The 21,966-nt window shown below is 52.4% G+C and overlaps 12 protein-coding genes across 12 annotated transcripts; 6 read left to right on the top strand and 6 right to left on the bottom strand.

Moving 5' to 3' along the window:
• Positions 1-262: 262 nt before the first annotated feature.
• M436DRAFT_63744 (DNA replication complex GINS protein PSF2) lies at positions 263-1,115 on the top strand (the record flags this gene model as incomplete). Its single annotated transcript, XM_013572194.1, has 3 exons — positions 263-376; positions 430-953; positions 1,007-1,115. The coding sequence occupies 3 exons, from the start codon at positions 263-265 to the stop codon at positions 1,113-1,115; spliced, it is 747 nt and encodes a 248-aa protein (XP_013427648.1).
• Positions 1,116-3,214: 2,099 nt separating this feature from the next.
• Positions 3,215-4,819, bottom strand: M436DRAFT_17864 (kinase-like protein; the record flags this gene model as incomplete). The annotated part of the gene is made up of 3 exons (XM_013571908.1): positions 3,215-3,643; positions 3,698-3,927; positions 4,525-4,819. Coding segments are annotated over 3 exons (954 nt in total), but the record flags the coding sequence as incomplete, so codon positions are not given.
• Positions 4,820-7,287: 2,468 nt separating this feature from the next.
• On the bottom strand, positions 7,288-9,181 carry M436DRAFT_46378 (uncharacterized protein; the record flags this gene model as incomplete). Its single annotated transcript, XM_013572040.1, has 7 exons — positions 7,288-7,861; positions 7,912-8,120; positions 8,175-8,339; positions 8,392-8,444; positions 8,501-8,522; positions 8,705-8,857; positions 8,921-9,181. 7 exons carry the CDS (start codon positions 9,179-9,181, stop codon positions 7,288-7,290), a joined length of 1,437 nt encoding a protein of 478 aa, XP_013427494.1.
• Positions 9,182-9,484: 303 nt separating this feature from the next.
• Positions 9,485-10,518, top strand: M436DRAFT_46127 (acetolactate synthase small subunit; the record flags this gene model as incomplete). The annotated part of the gene is made up of 2 exons (XM_013571985.1): positions 9,485-10,367; positions 10,418-10,518. The coding sequence occupies 2 exons, from the start codon at positions 9,485-9,487 to the stop codon at positions 10,516-10,518; spliced, it is 984 nt and encodes a 327-aa protein (XP_013427439.1).
• A 123-nt stretch (positions 10,519-10,641) lies between these two features.
• M436DRAFT_46806 (ornithine carbamoyltransferase) lies at positions 10,642-11,792 on the bottom strand (the record flags this gene model as incomplete). The annotated part of the gene is made up of 2 exons (XM_013572122.1): positions 10,642-10,685; positions 10,736-11,792. The coding sequence occupies 2 exons, from the start codon at positions 11,790-11,792 to the stop codon at positions 10,642-10,644; spliced, it is 1,101 nt and encodes a 366-aa protein (XP_013427576.1).
• Positions 11,793-12,439: 647 nt separating this feature from the next.
• On the top strand, positions 12,440-14,878 carry M436DRAFT_63739 (uncharacterized protein; the record flags this gene model as incomplete). Its single annotated transcript, XM_013572193.1, has 4 exons — positions 12,440-13,901; positions 13,972-14,289; positions 14,336-14,493; positions 14,546-14,878. The coding sequence occupies 4 exons, from the start codon at positions 12,440-12,442 to the stop codon at positions 14,876-14,878; spliced, it is 2,271 nt and encodes a 756-aa protein (XP_013427647.1).
• Positions 14,879-15,077: 199 nt separating this feature from the next.
• M436DRAFT_63738 (uncharacterized protein) lies at positions 15,078-16,307 on the top strand (the record flags this gene model as incomplete). The annotated part of the gene is made up of 2 exons (XM_013572192.1): positions 15,078-15,083; positions 15,144-16,307. 2 exons carry the CDS (start codon positions 15,078-15,080, stop codon positions 16,305-16,307), a joined length of 1,170 nt encoding a protein of 389 aa, XP_013427646.1.
• Positions 16,308-16,394: 87 nt separating this feature from the next.
• On the bottom strand, positions 16,395-17,559 carry M436DRAFT_72748 (AAT-domain-containing protein; the record flags this gene model as incomplete). The annotated part of the gene is made up of 3 exons (XM_013572256.1): positions 16,395-17,063; positions 17,141-17,461; positions 17,524-17,559. 3 exons carry the CDS (start codon positions 17,557-17,559, stop codon positions 16,395-16,397), a joined length of 1,026 nt encoding a protein of 341 aa, XP_013427710.1.
• Positions 17,560-17,895: 336 nt separating this feature from the next.
• Positions 17,896-19,150, top strand: M436DRAFT_46287 (glucose 1-dehydrogenase; the record flags this gene model as incomplete). The annotated part of the gene is made up of 7 exons (XM_013572025.1): positions 17,896-17,929; positions 17,984-18,008; positions 18,063-18,188; positions 18,257-18,325; positions 18,388-18,781; positions 18,840-18,985; positions 19,033-19,150. The coding sequence occupies 7 exons, from the start codon at positions 17,896-17,898 to the stop codon at positions 19,148-19,150; spliced, it is 912 nt and encodes a 303-aa protein (XP_013427479.1).
• A 163-nt stretch (positions 19,151-19,313) lies between these two features.
• On the bottom strand, positions 19,314-20,213 carry M436DRAFT_72746 (uncharacterized protein; the record flags this gene model as incomplete). Its single annotated transcript, XM_013572255.1, has 2 exons — positions 19,314-19,897; positions 19,949-20,213. 2 exons carry the CDS (start codon positions 20,211-20,213, stop codon positions 19,314-19,316), a joined length of 849 nt encoding a protein of 282 aa, XP_013427709.1.
• Positions 20,214-20,447: 234 nt separating this feature from the next.
• On the bottom strand, positions 20,448-21,004 carry M436DRAFT_81823 (monothiol glutaredoxin-5; the record flags this gene model as incomplete). The annotated part of the gene is made up of 3 exons (XM_013572329.1): positions 20,448-20,599; positions 20,658-20,925; positions 20,978-21,004. 3 exons carry the CDS (start codon positions 21,002-21,004, stop codon positions 20,448-20,450), a joined length of 447 nt encoding a protein of 148 aa, XP_013427783.1.
• A 183-nt stretch (positions 21,005-21,187) lies between these two features.
• M436DRAFT_63734 (phosphopantothenoylcysteine decarboxylase) lies at positions 21,188-21,928 on the top strand (the record flags this gene model as incomplete). The annotated part of the gene is made up of 1 exon (XM_013572191.1): positions 21,188-21,928. The coding sequence occupies one exon, from the start codon at positions 21,188-21,190 to the stop codon at positions 21,926-21,928; it is 741 nt and encodes a 246-aa protein (XP_013427645.1).
• Between the last annotated feature and the right edge of the window lie 38 nt (positions 21,929-21,966).

Raw genomic sequence — 21,966 nt, 5'->3', positions numbered from 1 at the left:
TGGTGGGCTCGATATCGTCAAAGTCGAAGTCTAAGTCGAAGTGTTTCGCTACGGCAGCGTTCTATTCCAAGGAATGTCCAAAGTTTGATATTCGCTATGAATCACAAAAAGAGTGGCACCGAAAGATGCAAGACAGTGCCAAGACATGTGATTGGAAACGCTTGGACCAGTGCAGCAACGCGTCGGGACGCGGACTTCTGGTGGGGACTCTGATAATTGTCTAGACGGGAAGTAGATCCGGTGTGGTATACATGCATTGGACATGGCGTTACCGCTGAAGCCAGGCCTGACGCCGGCCGAGGTGGCCTTTTTGTGCGAGATGGAGATGGTCACGGTCATACCGCGCCAGCGCCTCGACTCGCTCGAGCTGCTCGGTGTGAGTAGTCGTCCAGTCACGACATTAGATGCATCCATTGACACTAGCACCAGGGCCCTACCAAAGCACTTACACCGCCGTTCCCCACGCCGCTCCCTCTCTGGCTCGCTTTGCTACTCAAACGCCAGCGACGCGCAAACATCCTGCCTCCACCCTGGCTCAACCCCGAAGCTCTTGCCGCAATCCTCGACATCGAAGTCGACAACGAGGACCTCTTCTCTCCGCCACCTCCTCTCGCTGCAGCTACCACTCTCCCTTCGGACCTATATCTAGATCGCACTGCTCTGGAAGTCTCGTCGCCCTTCTTGCCCTCGAGCACCTCAAACGCTGCACCAGATGCCTTGCCCTACCACTGGCTGGAACTGAGCCATATGCTCCTATCACATGCCTCTGATGACTTTGAAGAGCCCGATACCGTCAGAGGTCTGCTACGCGATCTCAGAGAGGTCCGCATGGCCAAGCTCAGGAAAGGCCTCAAGGTCCTAGATGCTGGCGCTGGCGTGCAAATGAACGGCGTCGGTGCTCTCGAGATTGCAGAATCGAGATCTTTCATTGCTGCTGTCATTGACGGCCTGAGGTATTAATCTACCTATCGCAACACGTCAAACACATTGCTAACAGCGTTTACAGAAAGATCGGTGCCTCGAGAGAGCAGACGCGCAAGGAAAGAGACGCAGAAGACGCCGAAAATGGCTACGCGGCGAGCTCAATCGACGACCAAGACGACGACATGTTATGATAAGATACCACATATTGCATTTCCTTGTTTCACCTCTGAGCATTTGTAAATCTGCATTTGTTTCGTGCTTGCATACCGCCTTGTCTATGGTTGTTCTATCTCTTCAACAAAATTCATGCCGCCATCCACTGGCTGCTAGCTCTGGCTCTATTCGCCATGTGCATAACTATAACATGATGATAAAAGATGACCCTCATCCAATGCCGTCGTCGTAAACATGAAATTGGTGATCCATGGGCACAGCCCTCAAACCGGAAAACTCCTCTATCGACGCCATCGCTTGCAAAGGGAATTAGTAATAACAAAGTTTCTCGGATGGAGAAACCAATGTAGTAGCACAGATTGTCCTAGTCGCTATCATCGTGACTGTGTATCTTTTTCATGGTATTGTTGCTGCCACTCCTCGACGACTTCTTGGAAAAAGCCGAGGATCCAGTTCCACGTCTTGAGTGGTGCGGGAAGTACGATGTGCTGCTGACTCCAAGTCCTCGGCCACCGCTGGGCGTGTGTGGCGCCGAACGTCGCCGTATCATTTGTAACCCGCCGTCATCGTCAGAAGAGTCTTCGTAGTCATCATCATCGCTCTCAAAGACATTGTCGCCTGAGTATCCATCTTCTTCAAGCACAGGAACACAAGGGGTGAAGCTTGCCTCGTTTGGAGCAAGCGGCTCGCCTTGTTCCTCACCTATCTTTTCTTGTGGGGCCTCCGAATCGATCGTGGTTAGAGAGGGAATCGAGGGGTTTGAATTCGACATCGGCGTGTTTGGAGGGAAACGGTCCTCTGACGAGCTCGGCGTCATGAGCGGCTGCATCCCTGGAGCATGACTTGTTGGACTCGTGGGGTGGGATTCGTGCATGTATGCACTGCGTCGACGCGGATCGGATCGTGACCCCCCAATGACTAGCTCATCTTCATCATCATCGTCGTCGTCATCTTCATCATCGTCGCTCATGTAGTCATGAACATTCAATTCATCATCCGGGCTAGGGGGACAAGATTCAGGGACCTTAGTTGTAGCTCCACTAGAGTGGTGCATACTCGTTTCGTAAGACGATTCCCTTGTGCGGCGCCGCAGCCATTCGTCTTCGGCTCTGCGGAAATCATCCTTTGACGATTCGTTTGGAAGATGGTCTGGGTCACTGGGGTCCCATGTCGAATCGACTTCAAGACGCCGACGTGCCTCGAATGACGATGTGGAAACTTGCCGAGAGAGTGTTGTGCTTGGGCGAATCGCAGTGTCTCGCCGCTCAGGCGCTGCCCGTGATTGTGACCGTGAGACAATCGGACTAGAAGCACTACTCACAATGTTCTTGAGCACTTCTGGAAGGTCCAAATGCCCCGACGCTTGTGTATTACTGACAGCGACACTGGGATCTGTGTGAGTATCGCTCGCCTCAGATGGTGCTCTACTAGCTGATCTCTCCAACCCATCTGTGCTCCGACCTGCGGTACTGCGATCTCTCACGCTTTTCAATATGCGTCGACCAGCGCCACTTATGATACCGCTGATGTTATTAACGGTAGTGTCGAAGGGCGATGAAGTCAGTCCAGGAGAGGTAGGCGGTGATTCAGGTGTTATCTGTGGACGAAGCATATCGTTTGGCTTGATGGTTCGCACAGATGTGGTTGTAGACATGATTGATCTTGACCTGTCGCCTTGACTTGGATAGTCGGTCGCACCAGTCGGCGTGCTAAGGCTCGAAAAGTACGCATCCCGATTTGGACCCTGTTCCGGACTGACAGTGACACTTTGCGCTAGAGGATGTTCATGCTCACGAGAAGCTTTCAAGGCAGAGAATATACTCTCGTCCCCTCGTAAGCTGTTTCTGCGTCCCTCTTGGCTGATAGCACTGCTTGACGAGCTCGAGGATAAGGGGTGGGACCCTGACATTGATGGCGTTCTCGTCCGAGTCGAACTTGCGCGACCCAGACCACTCATCAAGCCTCCTATGGTCTTCTTGACACCTGAGCGAATCCTTTCGACCAGCTTGACAGGAACAACAGCATCTTGTAATTCTTCCTTGGAGACCTGAATCTTCTTGCCATGTGATTGCCTGGAAGGGTCGGTCTCGTCCAACCAAAGATTCTTGTTTGAGATGTCTTGGACGACCCATGGATGGTGCCGGACTTCCTCTAGGGTGATGCGCTTTGCGGGATCTTTTTGAAGTAGCCTGCGGAACAAGTCAAGGAGCAGATCATCCAGGTCTTCGTACGCTAGCTCGTACTCAGATCTCTTTCCTGAGGCCGCAGGTGGGAAGTAGCGACCATGGGAAGACGGACGAGACTTGGGACGTGGATCAACTGGTCGCAGACGCCTTCGAGGAACATAAATCTCTTCGTCGGCAATGCGCCTCATGACGACGAATTCATTGTCGACGAAGGGTGTGCGTCCAAACAGCATGCAGAATAGAGTAATTCCAAGAGCCCATACGTCGATTGCAGGTCCGACTGGAGGAGTCTCACTGGTCCCGTCTGTGTAACAAAGCTCGGGAGCGTAGAAAGCTGCAGTGCCTACCGTCTTTGCGAGCTCTTTGGCCTCGTCGAAGTCTTGCATGTCGGATTCCGAGAGGTTCTCTGGCACTTGGTCATCATTAATTGGACGGCCAAGATATGAAACGCCAAAATCCGAGATCTTTGTTCGGTGATCAGCTGTCTGTAAGAGGTTGGGGGGTTTGATATCTCTGTGAATGATGCCCTGGTAATGCAGATACTGCAAACCTAGAACAGTGTCCCTGAAGGCCACTCGAGCAGCATTCATAGACATGCAAGGGACAAACTGCAAATCGGGATGGAAGTCAGCGTCGAGAATTTCTGCTCCTGAGGCGTCCCAGAATTTTCTCTCCTCTGGGTGACGAAGATCCTGAGCACCGAAAGAGCGCACGCTACTGTCCAGACTCGGCGCACGATCTGAGCCTTTGTCGCCGTCTTCTTCCTCTTCGTAAGAACCGTACATGGTGCCTTCAAGCAGTTTCACTGGGCTGGGTTCTGGCCAGAAAGCAGGGCGATCGACTGAGGTGACAGGTGTGCCAGGGTCAGCTCCATCGCTCTCTCCCATAGAGAACTGAGCGAGTACAGCTGAGAGTTGACGACTATCAACTCCGACTTGGTCTGCCGCACTTTTCTCGGTCGTCGAGGTCGAGACTCTCGACGCGTGATCCGCATCCGAATCGTCTTCATCAGTGTCACCACCAAATTCGAAACTCCATGCTCCAGGTCCAGTATTTCCAGCCATTCTTTGTCGGCGCAGCTTTCTCAAAGTACGTCTTTGCTGTTTGAGACGCCGCGTCTTAGCCTCGTCGAGTATAGCACGATCTTCAGCCTCTGCTTCCTCGTCATCAAGGATGCCGCGTGACTCTCTGATATAGCGGCGGCACTCGACCAGGGCAATCTCCTTGGGAGCGCTCGCACGCCATACGATTTCACCAAGTTCGACACGCTCCAGCACAATGTAGACCTTTTTGCGAGCAGGATCATCGATAACCTCCAGTAGGGCAACAATGTTGGGGTGTCGAGCTTTCTTCAAAATGGCGACCTCTTTCTTAACCTTGTCTTCGGCGTTACCTAGTTTGCCGAGTCGACGCTTTTTGGAATATCGCTCGACGATTTTGATTGCGACATACTCGTTTGTGGCGAGATTACGACCAAGCTTGACTTTGCCGTGCGTGCCTCTGCCAAGTTCATCGATTATCTCATAGTTGTTGATGAGTTTTCTTCCTGAGATGGGATCAATATCGACATCAGCGATGTGGGTCTCTTTGGGTGCTTGACGGTGGGTAAAGTGCAAGAATGGACTCGCGTAGAATCCGTGTTCATCAGGACCCAAATTCGACTGCTCAGGAGGCACACTAGGTGTAAATAAACCGGGGGTTACAGCTGGGGTGTTGTTGGCAGTCCTAGCACCGGTCTTGTGCAATGCATTTATTGCTTGACGAAAGTCTCCTGGCTGAGCGGGATGGTGTGTTTTGGTGCGCAACGTTGGCGGTAGGTGTGGTGGTGGGTATCGCTGTTGTTGCAGGGCAGAGAATGCCTGATTAGGGTATTTCGGCCGGGTGTAGAGAGGTGATGTTGCTGTGCTGGACGACTCATGGCCCGAGTCCGAGGCCTTGACAGTCACGGTGCTGAGATTGCTTTCGACACTAGCAACTGAGGCATTTGAGAGATCTCTCTGGACAACGGGCCTGTTGGGGGTATCAGGGTAAGTGGTTGTGCGGCGGAGGCCGGGAGGGGCGGCGGTAGAAGCGGCAGCGGGGGATAGAAGCGAGTTCTGATTCACCGTAGGCTTCAAACCAAAGTAGTCCTCTCCAGAGGTACGCCGGGAGTCATCACGCGCAGGCGTAGGCGTGACTGCGACAGAGGGGAGTTCGGACCGAGGGGTATTGTCGGAATCGTCCTGATCGCTCGGGCTCGGGGTGTTCTGGTCCATGACCTTGTATCGCACGCGTTTGGCCAGCGACCGGATATCTACGGCCGACGTGGCAGACAGAGAGCGACGGGCGAGCCAAGAGTGCGCGCTTGCTGGACCGAAGTTGTCGGATGCGTCGCTGAAGGCTGGAAATGCTATGACAGGCGAGGGCGGATCATGTCGAAGTCAGTCGTGAGAGCCGGGAAGGTGCTCGAGCGAGCTTTTGTTGCGTAAAAGCATATAGCGCTCCAATGTGCGCGCAGACTCGACGACGTGACAGAAAACTCTCAAGTGATCGCGTGCGTGAGCATCAGGCCATGTTGACAAAAGTTCGCAGAATTAGGAAGACATGCGGGAGGGCACTCGCGCTTGCCCGAATGACGATGAAGTGGTCCGAACTCGCTTTTGACGTTGAGACTCGAGAGCAGCTTCAGCCTTCAGCCCACTTGCCCGCCTACCTTGACAAACGTCCATGCGCCCTAATCTGTAAGCACCGTTCTACCCGCAAGACATGCATCTTCTCTGGCGTTCGTTATCACTCTTGCAATATCTCGGGAACCCTCTTCTGTCCTTGTCTCAGATGTCTATTGCTCTATTCGTGCCTCGATCCTGTTTTTGCTCGTAATAGTGTTGGACCTATACGATTGTCCTTGCCAAGCCAGCACGCGCTTGCTCCTTCCGGATCTGCAGGGCTCCTCCTTCTTGCCTTTCTGCTGCTGCAAAGTACATAATCTCGCATTGCATTTCGGTACCGTCTAGGGTACCTCTGGACTCATCATGCCGTGCTCTCGCTTGAAGGCTGCCACTTGTTCTTCCAACCAAGTCTGTGCTCTCTTATTATGTTCCTGATCAATGGGGAGGATTCAAAGATGGTGTTTGGCTTTGACGGCAGCCCAACACTCACACGACCTCATGCGTTCATTGGCTTCTCGCTTGTGGCTGTGGACGAGAGGGCCGACCCTTGACGCGGATCAATGCATCAACGTCGTAAGGTACCGCTGCTGCAGACTGCAAGCTGCGGTTGAACTCTTGTTGGCCTTCTTTTTCCCTTTGGTTGATCATCACTGTCCTCTTTCAAAGCCTCAACCCGGCGGCTGACAGAACTTTGAGCCCGACGAAATGTCGTTGGGAGATTGCCAGTTCATGGCTTACATAAAGATACGATGCTTTTCTTAATAGGCCCCGGCTCTGCGCCCTCATGAGAGTCGCTGTGACTTATGGAAGTCTACCCTGCCAAGTCAATATACATGTGCCCTCGGTCACTGGCTGTAGATGCTTGAAGGGGCTGGAGAAAAGAGCCACACTGTACGAGCAGGTACACCCAAAACTTCAATACTCGCTTCCGGTCGCTTCTACCTCACGAATGCAGCAATTTCAGATGCTTGTCGCCATTTTCGATCAGGCCATTTTCACACAATCACGAATGGTGTGTAGGCCGACATCCTCTTCAAGTGCACGGACTCTATAGTAGTACTCTGGTGGCGCTGAAGATGCAGAAAATGCAATATATTAACCCACCCTCTCGTCCCACACAGCGCGGGGTAGTCAGACACAAGTGCGGAGAGAATACTTGGGGCAGTCACTTCGTATTTTTGTCTATTCGCAACGTGAGTAGAGTACATTCACTGCCAGTCTATACAACAGTCGTTGAGCCGTGCGGTTCGCTTGATACTTGATGATGCAATTTGCCCAGCGCCTGGTGACCAAGTTTCCTCTACTCAACGTGACGGGCTGCAGCAGTCGATTCTGCTCGCGGCATGTCATATCGATCACATACCGGGAGGAGGCGGGACCGCGTTGTAACCACTTGCGCCAGGTGGAGGAGGGGCATCGTCTGTGGGAGGTGGTGGAGGGGGTTGAGCAGCGCCGGTCTCGTAGCCAGGAGTCTGTTCTGCGCCAGGGACACCGGCCTGCTGTTGCTGATAGTACTGCCAGTACATTCTTGTGTAGGCCTCGTAGCCTCCGTACGCGGCGTATGGGTCCTGGCCGTTCTGTTGGTAGTATTGAGCGTACGCTTGGGCATAGTCGGGTGTGCCCGCGGCTGCGGGACTCATCGCAGATGCGGCGTGAGGATCCTGTCCGTAACTTCCGTTGTAGCGATCCTGTCCATAACCTCCATCTCTGGCGTCTCTACCACCATCTCTTCCGCCTCCATATCCCCCGTTGTAGCTGTTATTGCGATCGCGGTCATAGCCGCCACGATCTCCATGACGGTGGTCATCCCCGCGATCAACATTTCTGCGTGGGCCCCTTTCTTTGAACTGCTCGTACTGAGTGCGGACGTTGGCTAAGAGATCAAGACAGAGCTCTTTGGCGCGCAGTACCTCGTTGGGATCAGGGCCGCTGTGACAGGTCAGTCTTTGAGTCGGCCGTATGAGTAAACAAGAACTTACGCAACGTGCAGATACATGGACTCGTCGCTCTCGGCTCCGGTGTCGTGCTCCATGAAACCAGATCCACGGCCCTTGATTTGAACACGGCATCGGGTTTCCTGCTGAATGTGCTTGACGTAGGAACCACCTTGACCTACCACTTGAGCACGAAGGTTGAAACCAACGATAGGTTCGAGGTCCACGGGAATCTTCTCCTCGGGCCACTTACGCTGAAGAACAGATCAGTGACAACCAAAGAGGATTTGACTCAGAAGACAACTTACACGACCCATAGAATCTCTCTCGACCTGCTCTGGTTCTCTGCGGCGGAAGCGTCTTTCGTCTACAAGGTTGGGCAGGTCCTGCTTCATAAGCTCGTCGATCTCAGCGACTGCCTTCTCAAGGCCATCTCTTGTGGTGCTGGTAACGTGAAGGTAGAGGGGAGGATTCTAAACTTGATCAGCGAAGTTCAGTAATTCTCACCAATTGCTAAAAGCTTACGGCAGCGGTGGCCATAGCCTTGTCAGGGTAGTAGCTTCCTCTAGTGGTAACATCTTTTGGATAAATAAGCCTTGTGAACAAATCGTCAGTGTATAGGGGTGGTGCATACCGGCGCCAGTCTTTTCTTTGATCTAGATGTCACACACTCGAGGTCAGCATTTGCAGAACGGGGGTGCTGAGAGGCTATTGGGCTATAAGTGAGCAATCTGAAGATTCAAATGGTCTTGACCAAAACAAAGCTCTCTTTGGAGGAGGAGGGAAGAAGAAGTGGGGACGGCTGCAGCATCAGCAGGACGCAACGGTGGAGATTTACCATTTTCTGAGTAGAGCCCTTGGTAAGGGTGTAGCGGTTGCGCAGATCGTTGACTTCGATGTCGCGAATGAAATCACCATCTTGGGTGTAGATGTCGGCATTCAGGCCAGCGGCGCCGGGAGACTGTGCTCCACCAGCAGAAGGGCTTTCGGTCTGCGCATGACGAGTCAGCGCTGGAGAGGGGTGAGTATAGGGAGAGGTGTTGTTTCGGCGTACAGAACGAATTGGAGGAACGTCGATGTGCTGAACACCCTTGCGAGCCTGGATTTGTGCATTGATCTTTGCGGCGGCTGCAGCAGCGGCAGCAGCAGGATCTCTCGGGGCAGGGCTGTTGGTGGCAGAGACAGGACTACGAGTACGTTGGCGAGGCTCCGAGTTTCTGTTCCTAGGCGAGCGCGAGCGACGGTCGAAGCGGGAGGGGCGCGCATCAGACTCGGTCTGATCGAAACGAGATCGTTTGCGAGGTTCGTCCGACATGGCGGGCGAGTATGTGCGTGGTGGTTTGCAGATGTTAATGGTCAAAGTCGCGACAGTCGACAGCAGACAGCGATCAGTGATGGTCGGCGCGAGTCTCTGGATTCATAAAAAGAGCACGCTAAAGAGCCTCAGCATTAACTCCGACGCTCCGTAAGGACGCACAGGCCACCCGCGCCGGCCGCTCGAGGCACGCCGAAGTCGCCCGTCACAGCGTGAGCTTCTTGGTTTTATTGTCTGCGTAACAGCAGCTTGTTTTTCGACTCACTCTCTTGTATCACGCCTGTCAAGTCCATCGTCCTCACAATGGCGTCCAAACGCTTCTGGACCGCCGTGTCGATTGACTCGCTGGCTCCCCGCTGTCGTGCTCCCGCCCAGCGCTGCTTCTCTCAATCAATCACCCGCAACTCGTCATCGTCGACCTCAGCCATCGCATACAAGGCTCTGCACCGCCGCGCATCAGCTCTGCCCCAAGCCCCTACTGCTGCCAACGTTTCGCCCGCCGCCGCTGTTTCCAGCATCCTCTACGAGACTCCCCTACCCTCCCAAGCTCCTCCCAAACGCCATGTCCTCAACTGTCTTGTTCAGAACGAGCCCGGTGTGCTCTCGCGCGTCTCTGGTATTCTGGCCGCTCGTGGCTTCAACATTGATTCGCTGGTCGTCTGTAACACCGAGGTTCCCGACCTCTCTCGTATGACCATCGTCCTCCAAGGTCAAGACGGTGTCATTGAGCAGGCCCGCCGTCAACTCGAGGATCTGGTACCAGTCTGGGCCGTTCTTGACTACACGACTGCTCCTCTCGTTCAGCGTGAATTGCTTCTGGCCAAGGTTAGCATCCTCGGTCCCGAGTACTTCGAGGAGTTGCTCGCCCACCACAGAGAGATGACGGATGCCGAGGCTCAGGCTCAGGCTGCTGGTCTTACTTCTGAAGAGCTCGAGGACAACGCTCGCGCCCACCAGGAGGCCCTAAGACGAGACTTCCACCCCAGCCGCCTTGCTGCCAGTGAGGCTCTGAGACACAAGCACAAGCATCTCGAGACCATCACCTATCTGACCCACCAATTCGGCGGCAAGGTTCTCGACATCTCAACTAACAACTGCATTGTCGAAGTTTCGGCCAAGCCTCACAGAATCGACTCGTTCATGAAGCTCATTGCGCCTTTCGGTATTCTCGAAAGTGCCAGAACAGGTGATTTGCATTTCTTGTCTGTGTTTATGCTCAAGCTAATCACAACCCAGGTCTCATGGCCCTCCCCAGATCGCCCCTTCACGGTCCCAGCGAGGATATGGAAAAGGAGGCAGAGGATGTTGTCGATGCCAGCACTCTGCCTCCCGGTTAAAGCAATGTACACAGTTCTTGCAGCTTACACATCTATCTTTGCTTTTGACCATGTATGACTATACGAGATTTGCTTTCTATCAATCTTCTAGACTTGCCTCCTTTCGAACTTTTTTTCCTGTTCTTACACGATTTTGCCCTTGTTCACAACAAAGCTTTCTAATGCGGCTATTCGTGGGTCAGCGATAGTTTCAGGATCTCGAGATGTTGCAACTTACAGATGGCGGCCCACAGACGATTTTCTGCTTCCTGGAAGACCAGACTCTTGGGGCTGTAGAAGACTTCATCGCTCACTTCCTCAGGGTGACGAGGTAGGCAGTGCATGAATTGCCAGCCCTCCTTAGCACCACCTCGCTTGGCCAGCTCTGGTGTGATCTGGAAGCCTTCAAACGCCTTCAGACGAGCAACCTTCTCTCCTTCTTGGCCCATGGAAATCCATGTGTCGGTCACGAGGATGTCTGCGTTCTTGACAGCCTCTTCGGGAACGGTTGTTTCTGTGAGCGTACCAGCCCTGGGCGAGGTCTTTGCAGCATCTTGGATGATCTGACGCATGGAAGCAGGGATTTCGTAGCCCTTGGGAGTAGCAACAGAGATGTCGACACCCAGTTTCATGGCACCAATAGCCAGATCATAGAGGACGTTGTTTGCGTCGCCAACCCATGCGATCTTCAATCCCTCGAGGCCCAATCCTTTGACACTCGCCGTCTGAGTCGAAGGGAAGGCTTCGTGAATGGTCAGAAAATCGGCAATGGTTTGTAAAGGGTGGTACAAGTCGCTCAGAGCGTTGATGACAGGAACAGATGAGTGCTTAGCCAAGTTGGCAACGTCATCGTGACCATTGACACGAGCAACAATGCACGAAACCATGGATGAGATGACGACAGAAGTGTCGTACAGAGACTCATTCACGCCGAGTTGGATGTCCTCCTTGCCCAAAAACATGGGATGACCGCCCATGAGTGCAACAGCGCCTTCGGTGGACACACGAGTGCGAGTGGAACGCTTGCTGAAGGTCAATGCAACACATTTCCCGAACAGAGAGCCTTGGAGTGATGCAGGGATTCCCTGGCCGGATTTGATAGCATTCTTGTGTGAAGCTGCATTGCGGACGAGGGTGCTGAGTTCGGCTGAGGTCAGGTCTGATATGGACATAAGATGGCGGGGAGCAAAGGGTGAGGTCGTGGGTTGAGCTGGAGAAGTGGCATATCCGCGGACAGAAGATGCTAGAGGCTTGTGCAGGCGGCAGGCCCTGTGGGCAGCTCGTAGAACAGGCATTGTTATTTGCGATAACAATTTTGGAGAGGGTTGGAGTCATCGCCGACGACGGCCGAGAAGAAGTACAGCGGATAGCTATCGATAAGGCCGTGAAGCTTGGACTGCACTCTGGGGAACGACTTGGCCGGCGGATCGGCGCCTCGGCTCGCCCGTCCGCTTTGACGTTTCGGGTGACGACTCCACCAGTCTGTCTTGCGTCTTGACTGACTCTCTCCGCTCCATCCGCCTCTCGCCCACACGCTCTGTCTTTTGTCTTACGCCCGCGCTGGCAATGTGCATCTAGTTAGCTCGTCTTGTACCCCGGCGCATACCGCTGACTCCAACAACAATCAATCTCCCATCTCCACCACTGCTACTCAGCCATGCCAGACACAAACTCCCAACCCTCTTCACGGCCGCAATCGGCCCATTCAGTCCATTCTGCGCCCCGCAATGCCAACGACGAAACCACTCCACTGCTGCCTGCAAACAACAACCATAATGTCGAAGCGCAAGACGGGGTCGAACATGCAGACCAGTCGACGTCCGAGTCGCGCTCGCCTGCCGTTGCCCGTCTGCTGAACCTGTTCCAACCCCAATCCAAGAGTACAACGAGATGGCCCAGTCTATTAGCTCTACTGCTCCTTTGCATTGTTGCCGTGCTCATCATGGTCTTGGGATTCCTGGCTCCATCCAAAGTGCAAGAGTACGCAATCGAAGCCGCCACATTTGAGCCTACAAGCTTATCTATACAATCTTTCACTACCACAGGCGTTACTGCCAGGATACAAGGTGACTTCTCCATGCGCGCCGAGAATGTCAAGGACAAGTCTGTCCGGCGCTTTGGTCGCTTTGGCACCTGGATCGCCAGAAAGGTCGAGACCGGCCAATCCTCCGTCCAGGTCACTCTGCCAGATTACAAGGATGCCCTTCTGGGAACCGCTGAGATACCTTCAATCGTAGCCGACATCCGCAATGGCCACACTACCCATATCGACTTCCTGACCGAGTTGTCCCCTGGCAACACCGATGCCATAAGACGTCTCGCTAAAGACTTCATCGATGGAAAGCTACAGGAGTTGCGCGTGTCGGCTGAGGCTTCAGTCCCTGTCAAATCGGGCCTTGTCAATCTAGGCAGACAAACCGTCTCTCGTGCTATGGCCTTTGGAAACGACAAAATCCCCTCTCTGCCAGAGTACAAGATCCACAAGCTCAACTTCCGTGAAGTAGAATTACCCGACCTTCAGCGTGCTATGGTAGCTGATGTTGCTGTCGAACTCGGCAACGACTATCCGTTGGATTTCACCATTCCTCCGCTAGGCTTCGCTATCCTCGTTGACAACTGCCGCCCTTCGCAACCTCTCATTCAACTGGCCGACGCCACAACACCTAGCCTATCCGTCAGACCAAAGGAAAACCTCAACGTCAGCGTGTCTGGTTTTGTAAGAAGGTTGCCTCAGGCTTTCACTCAAGCATGTCCTGGCTCTCATGAATCTCCTCTTGACGTCTTGCTTGGTGGATATATCCATGGTAATGACACCACCGTGTACGTAAGAGGCTCGGACTCTCCCTCCTTGGACACACCTCGATGGATCACAGACCTCATATCAGACGTGACAGTACCAATTCCGTTCCCCGGACACACCTTCGGACATCTCATCAGGAACTTTACAATGGCCGACGTACACTTTGGACTGCCCGACCCATTTGCTGAACCCAACAGCCCTGATGCACAGCCCAGAATATCTGCTGTAATCAAGGCGCTAGTCGCTCTTCCAGAGGAGATGAACTTCAACATAAGTGTTGGTCGTGTCAGGGCGAATGCGGATGTGTTTTACCATGGAGCTAAACTTGGCTACCTGGATTTGAGCAAGTGGCAGAAAGCAAACTCGACTCGAATCGCTTCTGCCGAGGACGAAGGACCACTCCTAGCCGTACAATCGGCAATTGAGAAGGCTCCTCTGACTGTCACGGACGATGATGTCTTTACCGATGTGTTGAATGCGCTGCTCTTTGGCGGCAAGGGAGTCGAGTTAGGCATCAAAGCCGAGGTTGATGTTGAGATGGAGACGGCGCTCGGTCAATTGGCTGTCAGGAAGATTCCTGCCGAAGGCAAAGTGCCTGTCAAACGTTCGTGATCGCTTCCTGCATCGTTCGTGGCAGTCAAGAGAATCATGTAGCTAATATGCGGCCCTTGCAGCCATCAAACGAGGCGGTATTGGTTCTTTCACACCAAGAATCGGCAATCTACAGATACTGGACACTAGCAAGACCTCATTGACTCTCACCGCAATGGTCAATTTCACCAATCCCACCGAATACAGCGCAACGGTTCCCTTTGTCGATATTAACATCCTGACCAACGGCACGTTGCTTGGACATGCCACAGCCAAAGACGTCACAGTCGTACCAGGAGTCAACACCAACATTCTAGTCACAGCCATCTGGGATCCTCGAACCATGGGTGGTGAAGAAGGTCACCGAGTTGGCGTTGAGTTTCTATCTCAATACATTTCTGGTATGTGAAACAGGCTGAATGTAGTATACCATCTAACGCATCCCAGGCTTCAACACGACATTGAGTCTGCGCACTCATGAGGGCACTATACCAGCTCAGCCTTCTCTTGGTCGTGCACTGTCCAAATTTGGAGTCGACCTTCCGACGCCGAACTTGAGAGGTGGTGATGGCAAGGATGACAAGCATTTCATCCAAGATGCTACGGTTGGTTCTAAGATTGGCAACGCGCAATGAACCTGGCTAACCTGAATGTCAGATGCATCTCATCACAAGAACAGCAAACTTTGTGTTGCTCTCGCCATTGAAGACGTCGACAATCTACGTCACATACATCAACGCGACGGCATTCCACCATGAGAATGCAGTCGGACATATCGTCTATGACTTGCCGTTTGCTGTGCCTCCAGGATCCTCAACGTCACCTCGTCTACCAGTGGACTTTGGGTCGGTTGGATACGACGAGGTTAAAGGAGCGCTGGGCGGAACGCTCAAGATGGCGGCGAAAGCAACGGTCGGAGTGCGGCTGGGCAAATGGGAGGAGAGGATATGGTACGAAGGAGCGGGTATCGGCGCAAACATCAGGCTGTGATCTTTTGAGACGATTAGCACGTAGCATAAATGATATGAATTGCTCAAAATGATTGGCATCCTTCGGTATCCCCGGATCTGGCATGTGATGCGGGGAATCGTGGAGACTCGAATTCAGGGTGCTCAAACTTGTGACCTTGGAACCAAACCTGAGCGACAGGTGCAAGCAAGTAATACAGTAGCAACTAGACCAGCGCACCATGGAGGTAGGTATGTCATGATTGGACGGTTGCTGATCATGTCTTCTGACACGAGGGTCATCACAGTCGCAAGCGGGCAATCGCATACGCACCTCACGTCGGTCGCACACCAACCTCGCCAACCTTAGACTCGCCCCTCTCTCACGAGACATCAGTCCTGTGGACGGGCGACGAGACATGTCCGCATGGCCGCACACATCCTATATCGAAGGCAAGTCTGCACCTACAACGCCGAGTATCCTTGGTCGCAGCTCGAGTCGCCGACAACTGGGCGGAGCTGGCCTGAGTCGCAAACTTTCCATCCACGATGCCGAGTATGCTCCAGTACAAGTCACAGCACAAGGTCTGCCGCGCAGTGGCTTGCGTCCGGATGCCGGGGACCATGTTATGCCAAAGGCGAAGAGTGAGGCTGCTCTGAACCAGCGACCTACTCGCGCTGGTCTGCCAAAACTACGCACGCCTCTACTTCATCCCCATTCTGGTTCTCTTGCAGTCAAGCCGTACGACAAGCAACACGACGACGACTGGTTCACTCGCGCAGGCTTAACCACGACATCCATGCTACGAGAGTCAAAGGGACAGTCATGGCTGACCTCGCGCCAGTCATCAACATCACTCCAACTGCTACAATCCTCAGACGATGAAGAAGATGCTCTGGCCAGCAAAAGCGCCGTCTCTCTACAACGTCTCCACTTCGCCGACGACGAGTTCAGTCCAGAGACACCGCGTGCGACCAGCAGATGGGGCAGCCGATTCGGCAGCCGCGCCGCCAGTACCCGGACCAGCCGTCGCAACAGCAAAGTCGACTTGGACTCGCCAAAACTACTCCACCGCGATCCATCCGACTACTTTGGAAATGCTGTCATGGAGCCCGATACATCTGTCAGACCCGACTTTGTAGACCCGCGAGATTATTCAGACAGTGAAGATCCGGAACAGGAGGTCGCGAGGTTGGCTAGGGAAGCTTCGTTTGGCTTTGGTTCGTTGGTTGATAGGCTGATTGGGTGGACTCTGTTTGATGTTGCCGAGGACAGGGAGGCTACGGATGTCGAGGCTGAGGATGAGACGCCGACTACACGTGAGAGAGTGGTGCGTACGCCTGTGCGACCGCCATCACCTCCTCGGCCTAGACAAGCCGTCGGTGAAGCTGATCGGCAGGGTGATGTCGAAGAAGGTGCTTGGAAAGATGCAGCGTGGTTGCTTGGTGTTGCCTCCAAGGTCTTGCTTTGATACTTTTGGCATGGTAATATTTGCTTCAACGACTGACGAATGGTACTAATTGCTCCTTCTCTTCAACTGACCTCATCTCAAAATGAACTAAAAGCCCAACTCATATACCCCCTCCGGTGTCATCGGTCTACCCAGTATCACCGAAGCTTTCTTCGCCTTCAAATCCATCACGATATTGAACAACGTACCCGAATGATTGCCCTCTTCCTCCGCCCGACAGATAGCATACGGATAATTCTTCTCATCCTTGAACAGCCCTTGTGTCTTTTTGGTCGTCGGCGCATCACCTACTCCATCACAAATCTCCTGTATACGTTTGATCCTAAACCTGCTGTCCTCCAACCAAACCGTATCCACCACACCCGGATGCTCCACCAAGTAATGGTTGGAATGAAACACTTGCTGCCTCTCATTCATCTCCAAGACCTGTAGATCTTTATAACTCCATTCCAAACCCACACTACCTTGAGAGTCTGCAATCAGCATGTGGCATGAAGATGCTATACCATATTTTTGCAGCTCTGCAACAGCTTCTTTGCAAGAATTGCTTTCGAGCACCGCACGCAGGCCTAGATGGCATGGCATACGTGTCTTGTCCATTCCTTTTGCTTTTATGGCGTTGAGACAGACGCCTACGCCTGCAGAGTTGAAGCCGATTTTGCCTATCAAGCCTGCTTCTGTGACCATTTTGATGGTGGGTTTGTTTTGCTGGTGGATAGTCATGAGAAGCAAATTTTGTTTTTGCTCTGTCATCCACTGTGAATTCCCTTCTGATCAGCTTTTGTTCTTTTTTCAAAAGTCAGAGTGGTGGTGGTGGTGGTGGTGGTACTCACGTCCCAGTTCTGAGCCAGTATACTGGCATCTTTGTGTAACCAGGACAACGCAGTACACCCATCAGAAAATAAACCAAAGTTGATTTCGGTGCGAACATTCAAGGCAATGATATCGGCAAGTGTTTTTCCAGCTCCCTCTGCTATCCCCCTCATCTCTTCAAGGTAGTCTGGCCAGTGTTGTCGTATCGTGTCCTCGAATTCAAGAGCGGTGGATTGCACCTGGGACCAAGAGAGCTTCGCGTTTTGGTCGAAGAGGTTGCTATAGAAGGTTATGCTGCCTTGGATTTGGTGGGTTGCTTGGGAACCGTGTTGGTGTCCTATCTGTTTTGGCCATAACGATTAGTTATCTGATGTGAGAGGTGTAGATGTGGGGGGCCACTAACCTCGTAGGGCGAGCCTTTGCAAGTGATTTCAAGCATTTTGATCTTCGATTTGTGTTTTGTATGAGCTGTTTTGTCGTCTCAAGTATAAAGGATAGAGCATCTATGTCTTTTGATGAAAGTGAGCACAGGGTCTCGGGCAAGGATATGGCCCGAGAACAAGGGTGGGGTTGTTGGCCGACTTCCTAATCGGGATTCTGTGATCCTTGATAGGCATCTGCATCTTCCCGACCCCTCATTGCACAACTACAGTGATGACTTGGTTGTTCATCGAAAAGATGTGATCTTCTACTTCTACGGGCAGATGGCCTTGCATTCCCCTCTATCGTTCTAAGCAGCACATCTTAGCCACACACCCAATACCTCAAAGAAATCATGGGCAAGAAACGAGTGCTAGTAGGCTATGGTGGTAAGTATAATGCCCCGACTTAACCAGAAAGTCTGCCCGAGTAACATAGAACAGTCGACGTGGACGCTGTGTCGGGCTGGTATGACCACCTCATGCTATCCTTCTAGTTCCAGCAGAGCTTATAACCAAACAGGATCAACACTCAAGACGGCAGTCCACAAAATGGCACCAATGTCTCTAGAGGCATCTTCGGAGCTACAGTAGGAATCGACAGGTTACTCAAGTTGTTCGACAAGCACAACATTAAAGCTACCTTTTTGTCAGTTGACATGCCATCTACTGCTACCCGGTAGGGCAGAATTTAGCTGATTTGTGCCACTTTTGAAGCACACCAGCTCACACGATCGAATCGTTCCCAAAACAAATGACCAAAGTCAAAGATGCCGGGCATGAAATGTACGTCCGCAAGCAAACAAGTAGACCAGCCTCCAGGAGATTTTTAGACTGAATCGAACAAGCGGTCTCCATGGCTACACCCACGAACACATCTCCAAACTCTCCCTCACCCAACAAACTGCCGTCCTCAAAAGATCCATCGACGTCCTCACCTCCTTTACCGGAACCCCACCAAGAGGCTACACAGCACCTGCCTGGGACACCAGCAAAGAGCTGGTCCCTCTCCTCGAACAACACAACATCATCTACGATCACAGCTTCATGCATCACGATTTGCAACCATACTTTGCGCCTGATGCAAGTCATTCATGGGTAGAAACTAATATGAAGAAGGAAGCGGAGACATGGATGAAGCCAATGACAAAGCTGAGACCGAGTAAAGTGGTGGAGATACCGGCGAATTGGCATGTGGACGATTGGCCACCTTTGCAGCCTCAGCCGGGAAGGGCTGGCACGGTAAGCTTGCATTGCTTTGGGTTGCCTGTGGTTGTTCGCTGATAGAGTTGCACAAAAGCATGGATTTGTGAGTACACACGAGCTAGAGAAACTATGGCTCGAGCAATTTGATTTTGCATATGAAGAGTACGATAGCTTCATCTTCCCGATGTCGATTCATCCACAAGTCAGTGGGAAGCCACATGTCATCAAGATGCATGAGCGGTACGCCCCCTCTCTGAATGATTCAAGTAGACTGCTGACTTCGCTAGCATCATTGACTACATCAATAAACACGATGGAGTCGAGTGGATGCCGTTTGAAGACATGGCCAAAGAGTTTCTTGAAGGCCGAATTCAAGGAGTCGAGATTGAAGGAGGGGCAGAATGAAAAACTTTGATAGTGGAGCTACTTAAAGAAAATGTATCGTTGAACTAAATATGCAGAGCGACTGGCAGCGCCGGTCATGAGATGGAGCTAATTGATGACAGCGAAACAACATGATCGTGGAACTCAGACGGACATATTGCCGTGATGTAGCATAGAGTAAGGCTCAGTTGAGCTCATCCTGCAACCACGAACTCCACATCTTCTGATATTCCTTGTGCTTGTTGATGTCTTCCTTGGCTTCCTGATCAACCTCCTTGTGCGCCTTCTCGTTTTCACTCTTGATCAGCCTGCGCACATTCTCAACCTCGGGGTTGGTATGAGACGACGGGCTCAAGTGACCGCTCATAACCTCGAGACCAAACTGAGCTGGGAACTTTGGGTCATGAAGGATTTGGGCACCGAGTTCTGCGATCTCTCGACGAACTTCCTCCCATTTCTCCCAAAGATCTTCAAGACCATCTTTCGTCTTCTCAAGTTTTCTCTGGAAGCGTCGGAAGGTGCTGCCAATGGGGACTTCTCCTTCGCTGGTAATGTTTCCAGCATCGTCCTTGTAAACGACGCTAACGAGTGTACTGGCGAATGGTGTGAAGGCATCTTGGGATGCCCTGATAGCGTAGGCAATTCGTGTGCTCAACGCATCGGGTCCGAGAGTGGTCTGATCGAGTTGCTGGACAAGGTCTTTGTAGGCACGAGCAATCATCTGCTCTGATTGATCGGCTACATGACTTCTGTATTTGTTGAGCACCTCTGAAAACGGATTAGTAAGTAGCTGTGAGGACGGAACTACGCTTGCCATACCATTTGACTCGTCGGCGAGAGTGATTCTCCTAGGTGGAGGTGATGAAGAAGGCTCGCGGCGATGATGCTTCTTGCCTAGACCACTCTTCTTGCTCTTGGGTGATGCTTTGTCGCGCTTGTGGCCTCGATCAGATCTGGACTTGAAGATGGTGTTGGTCGTTACATATTTCTTTTCCTTCTTGTCCTTGTTTGTTTCTGGGAAGTGGGCTTCTTTCTTCTGCGCAGTAGAGAAATTGTGGCCGCGATGGCCGGTAGGTACGGTCATGATCGTAAGAGTTCAGTGGTGCTGATGAATAGCGAGATGGAGGTTACTGTTGGCTGGACGCGAGTGAGACAGAAGTCACATGTGAAAGTCGCACTTTCCTTTCTCAAACTACAACGAGTCGCCCGCGACAAGATAGACAGGAAAATCAGTGCAGAGAGCAATTGGCAATTAGTGTACAAAAGTGATGATACAAACCATCGAAGAGGTTGACCTTATTTACATTGACTCATACCCCTACTCTGCAGGAACCAGAACGTCCTTCTCCTCGAGCAGCTTGGCCAGCGAGCCATCCTGGTGCATCGACATGAGGATATCTGTGCCACCGACGAACTCCTTGTCGACGTACAACTGCGGGATGGTAGGCCACTCCGAGTATTCCTTGATTCCTGCAATCCCCAACATGTCAGCGTATACCTAGAGTCTGTATAACGTGTATAGACCAACCTGCTCTGAGCTCCTCATCCTCAAGGACGTTGAAGGCAGTGAACTTGGCTGGGTTGACGCCCTGCAGGCCGAGGATCTGAATGCTTGCTCTTGAGAAACCGCACTGAGGCATCTCGGGGGTGCCCTTCATGAACAGAACAACGGGTGCCGACTCGACAGCCTTGTCGATGGCTTGTCTAGTCTCTTGCGACAGCAGGCGTGTCTGCAGTGAAGCAAATCGTGACGAGAGAAGAGGGTTGTGGCGAGGGCGGAAAGCGGTGCGGAAGACCTATGAGGTTGCGTGTGAGTATGCGAATGAAGTCTACGAGCATGCGCCATACCGCTGATGCTGCTGATCTGGCTGCCATTGTTTCTGGTGGTTTGATGTGAATAATCAACAAGATCAACTTCTTCGCGATGCTTTGACGTGTATGCCGCTTCTCCGCCAATGACGCTGACCCATTTCAAAGCAACACGTCCGAATGACTCGCGAAACACTTTCCGATCAGCAGCCGTCAACTTTCAAATGTATCTCTCCAGGCATCATCAACATGTCCCAAACACAAACACTACGTGCATCCGAGCATCAGAATGACGGCCGTCCACACGTACTGCTAGCATGCACAGGCTCAGTCGCAACCATCAAAATCCCTCTAATCATCGAAGCCCTCTCGCACCATGACATTTCTATGCGCTTAATCCTGTCATCCTCAGCCAGCCAATTCCTGCAAGGCCAATCTGCCGAGCAACCTTCAGTATCCTCACTTCTCAAGATACCAAATCTCGAGGCTGTATACACGGATGAAGATGAGTGGTCTCAGCCTTGGACTCGTGGTGCAGATATCCTACACATTGAGTTGCGGCGCTGGGCCGATATAATGATCATGGCTCCGCTTTCTGCTAATTCATTGGCTAAGATGGTTGCTGGTATGGCTGATAGTTTGGTCATGTCTGTGGTGCGTGCTTGGGACACGACTGCTATGCTGGATGCTCGACGGCCGAATCTGCCATCGTCTCTGCGCACATCGACAGGGAAGAAGCCCTTGTTGGTTGCTCCTGCTATGAACACTGCTATGTGGGCACATCCGGTTACGCACAAGCAAGCTGCTGTGTTGGAGCAAGAATGGGGTATTGATGTCGGAGGCTGGATCAGACTCATCAGGCCTGTCGAGAAAGAACTGGCGTGTGGTGACACGGGAGGAGGCGCCATGCGTGAGTGGAAAGATATTGTTACCATCATCCGGGGATATCTGGATGTTCAAACTTCCAGTATTACGAACATTTCCGTGTAATGAAATCGAGTCAGAGACCAACAGATATGAAGTTTTTA

This window comes from Aureobasidium namibiae (assembly GCF_000721765.1).
Source record: "Aureobasidium namibiae CBS 147.97 unplaced genomic scaffold scaffold_8, whole genome shotgun sequence".
Lineage (NCBI taxonomy): Eukaryota > Fungi > Ascomycota > Dothideomycetes > Dothideales > Saccotheciaceae > Aureobasidium > Aureobasidium namibiae.
Note: the sequence above shows the minus strand (reverse complement) of the source record. Positions and strands in the feature narration are given on the sequence as shown.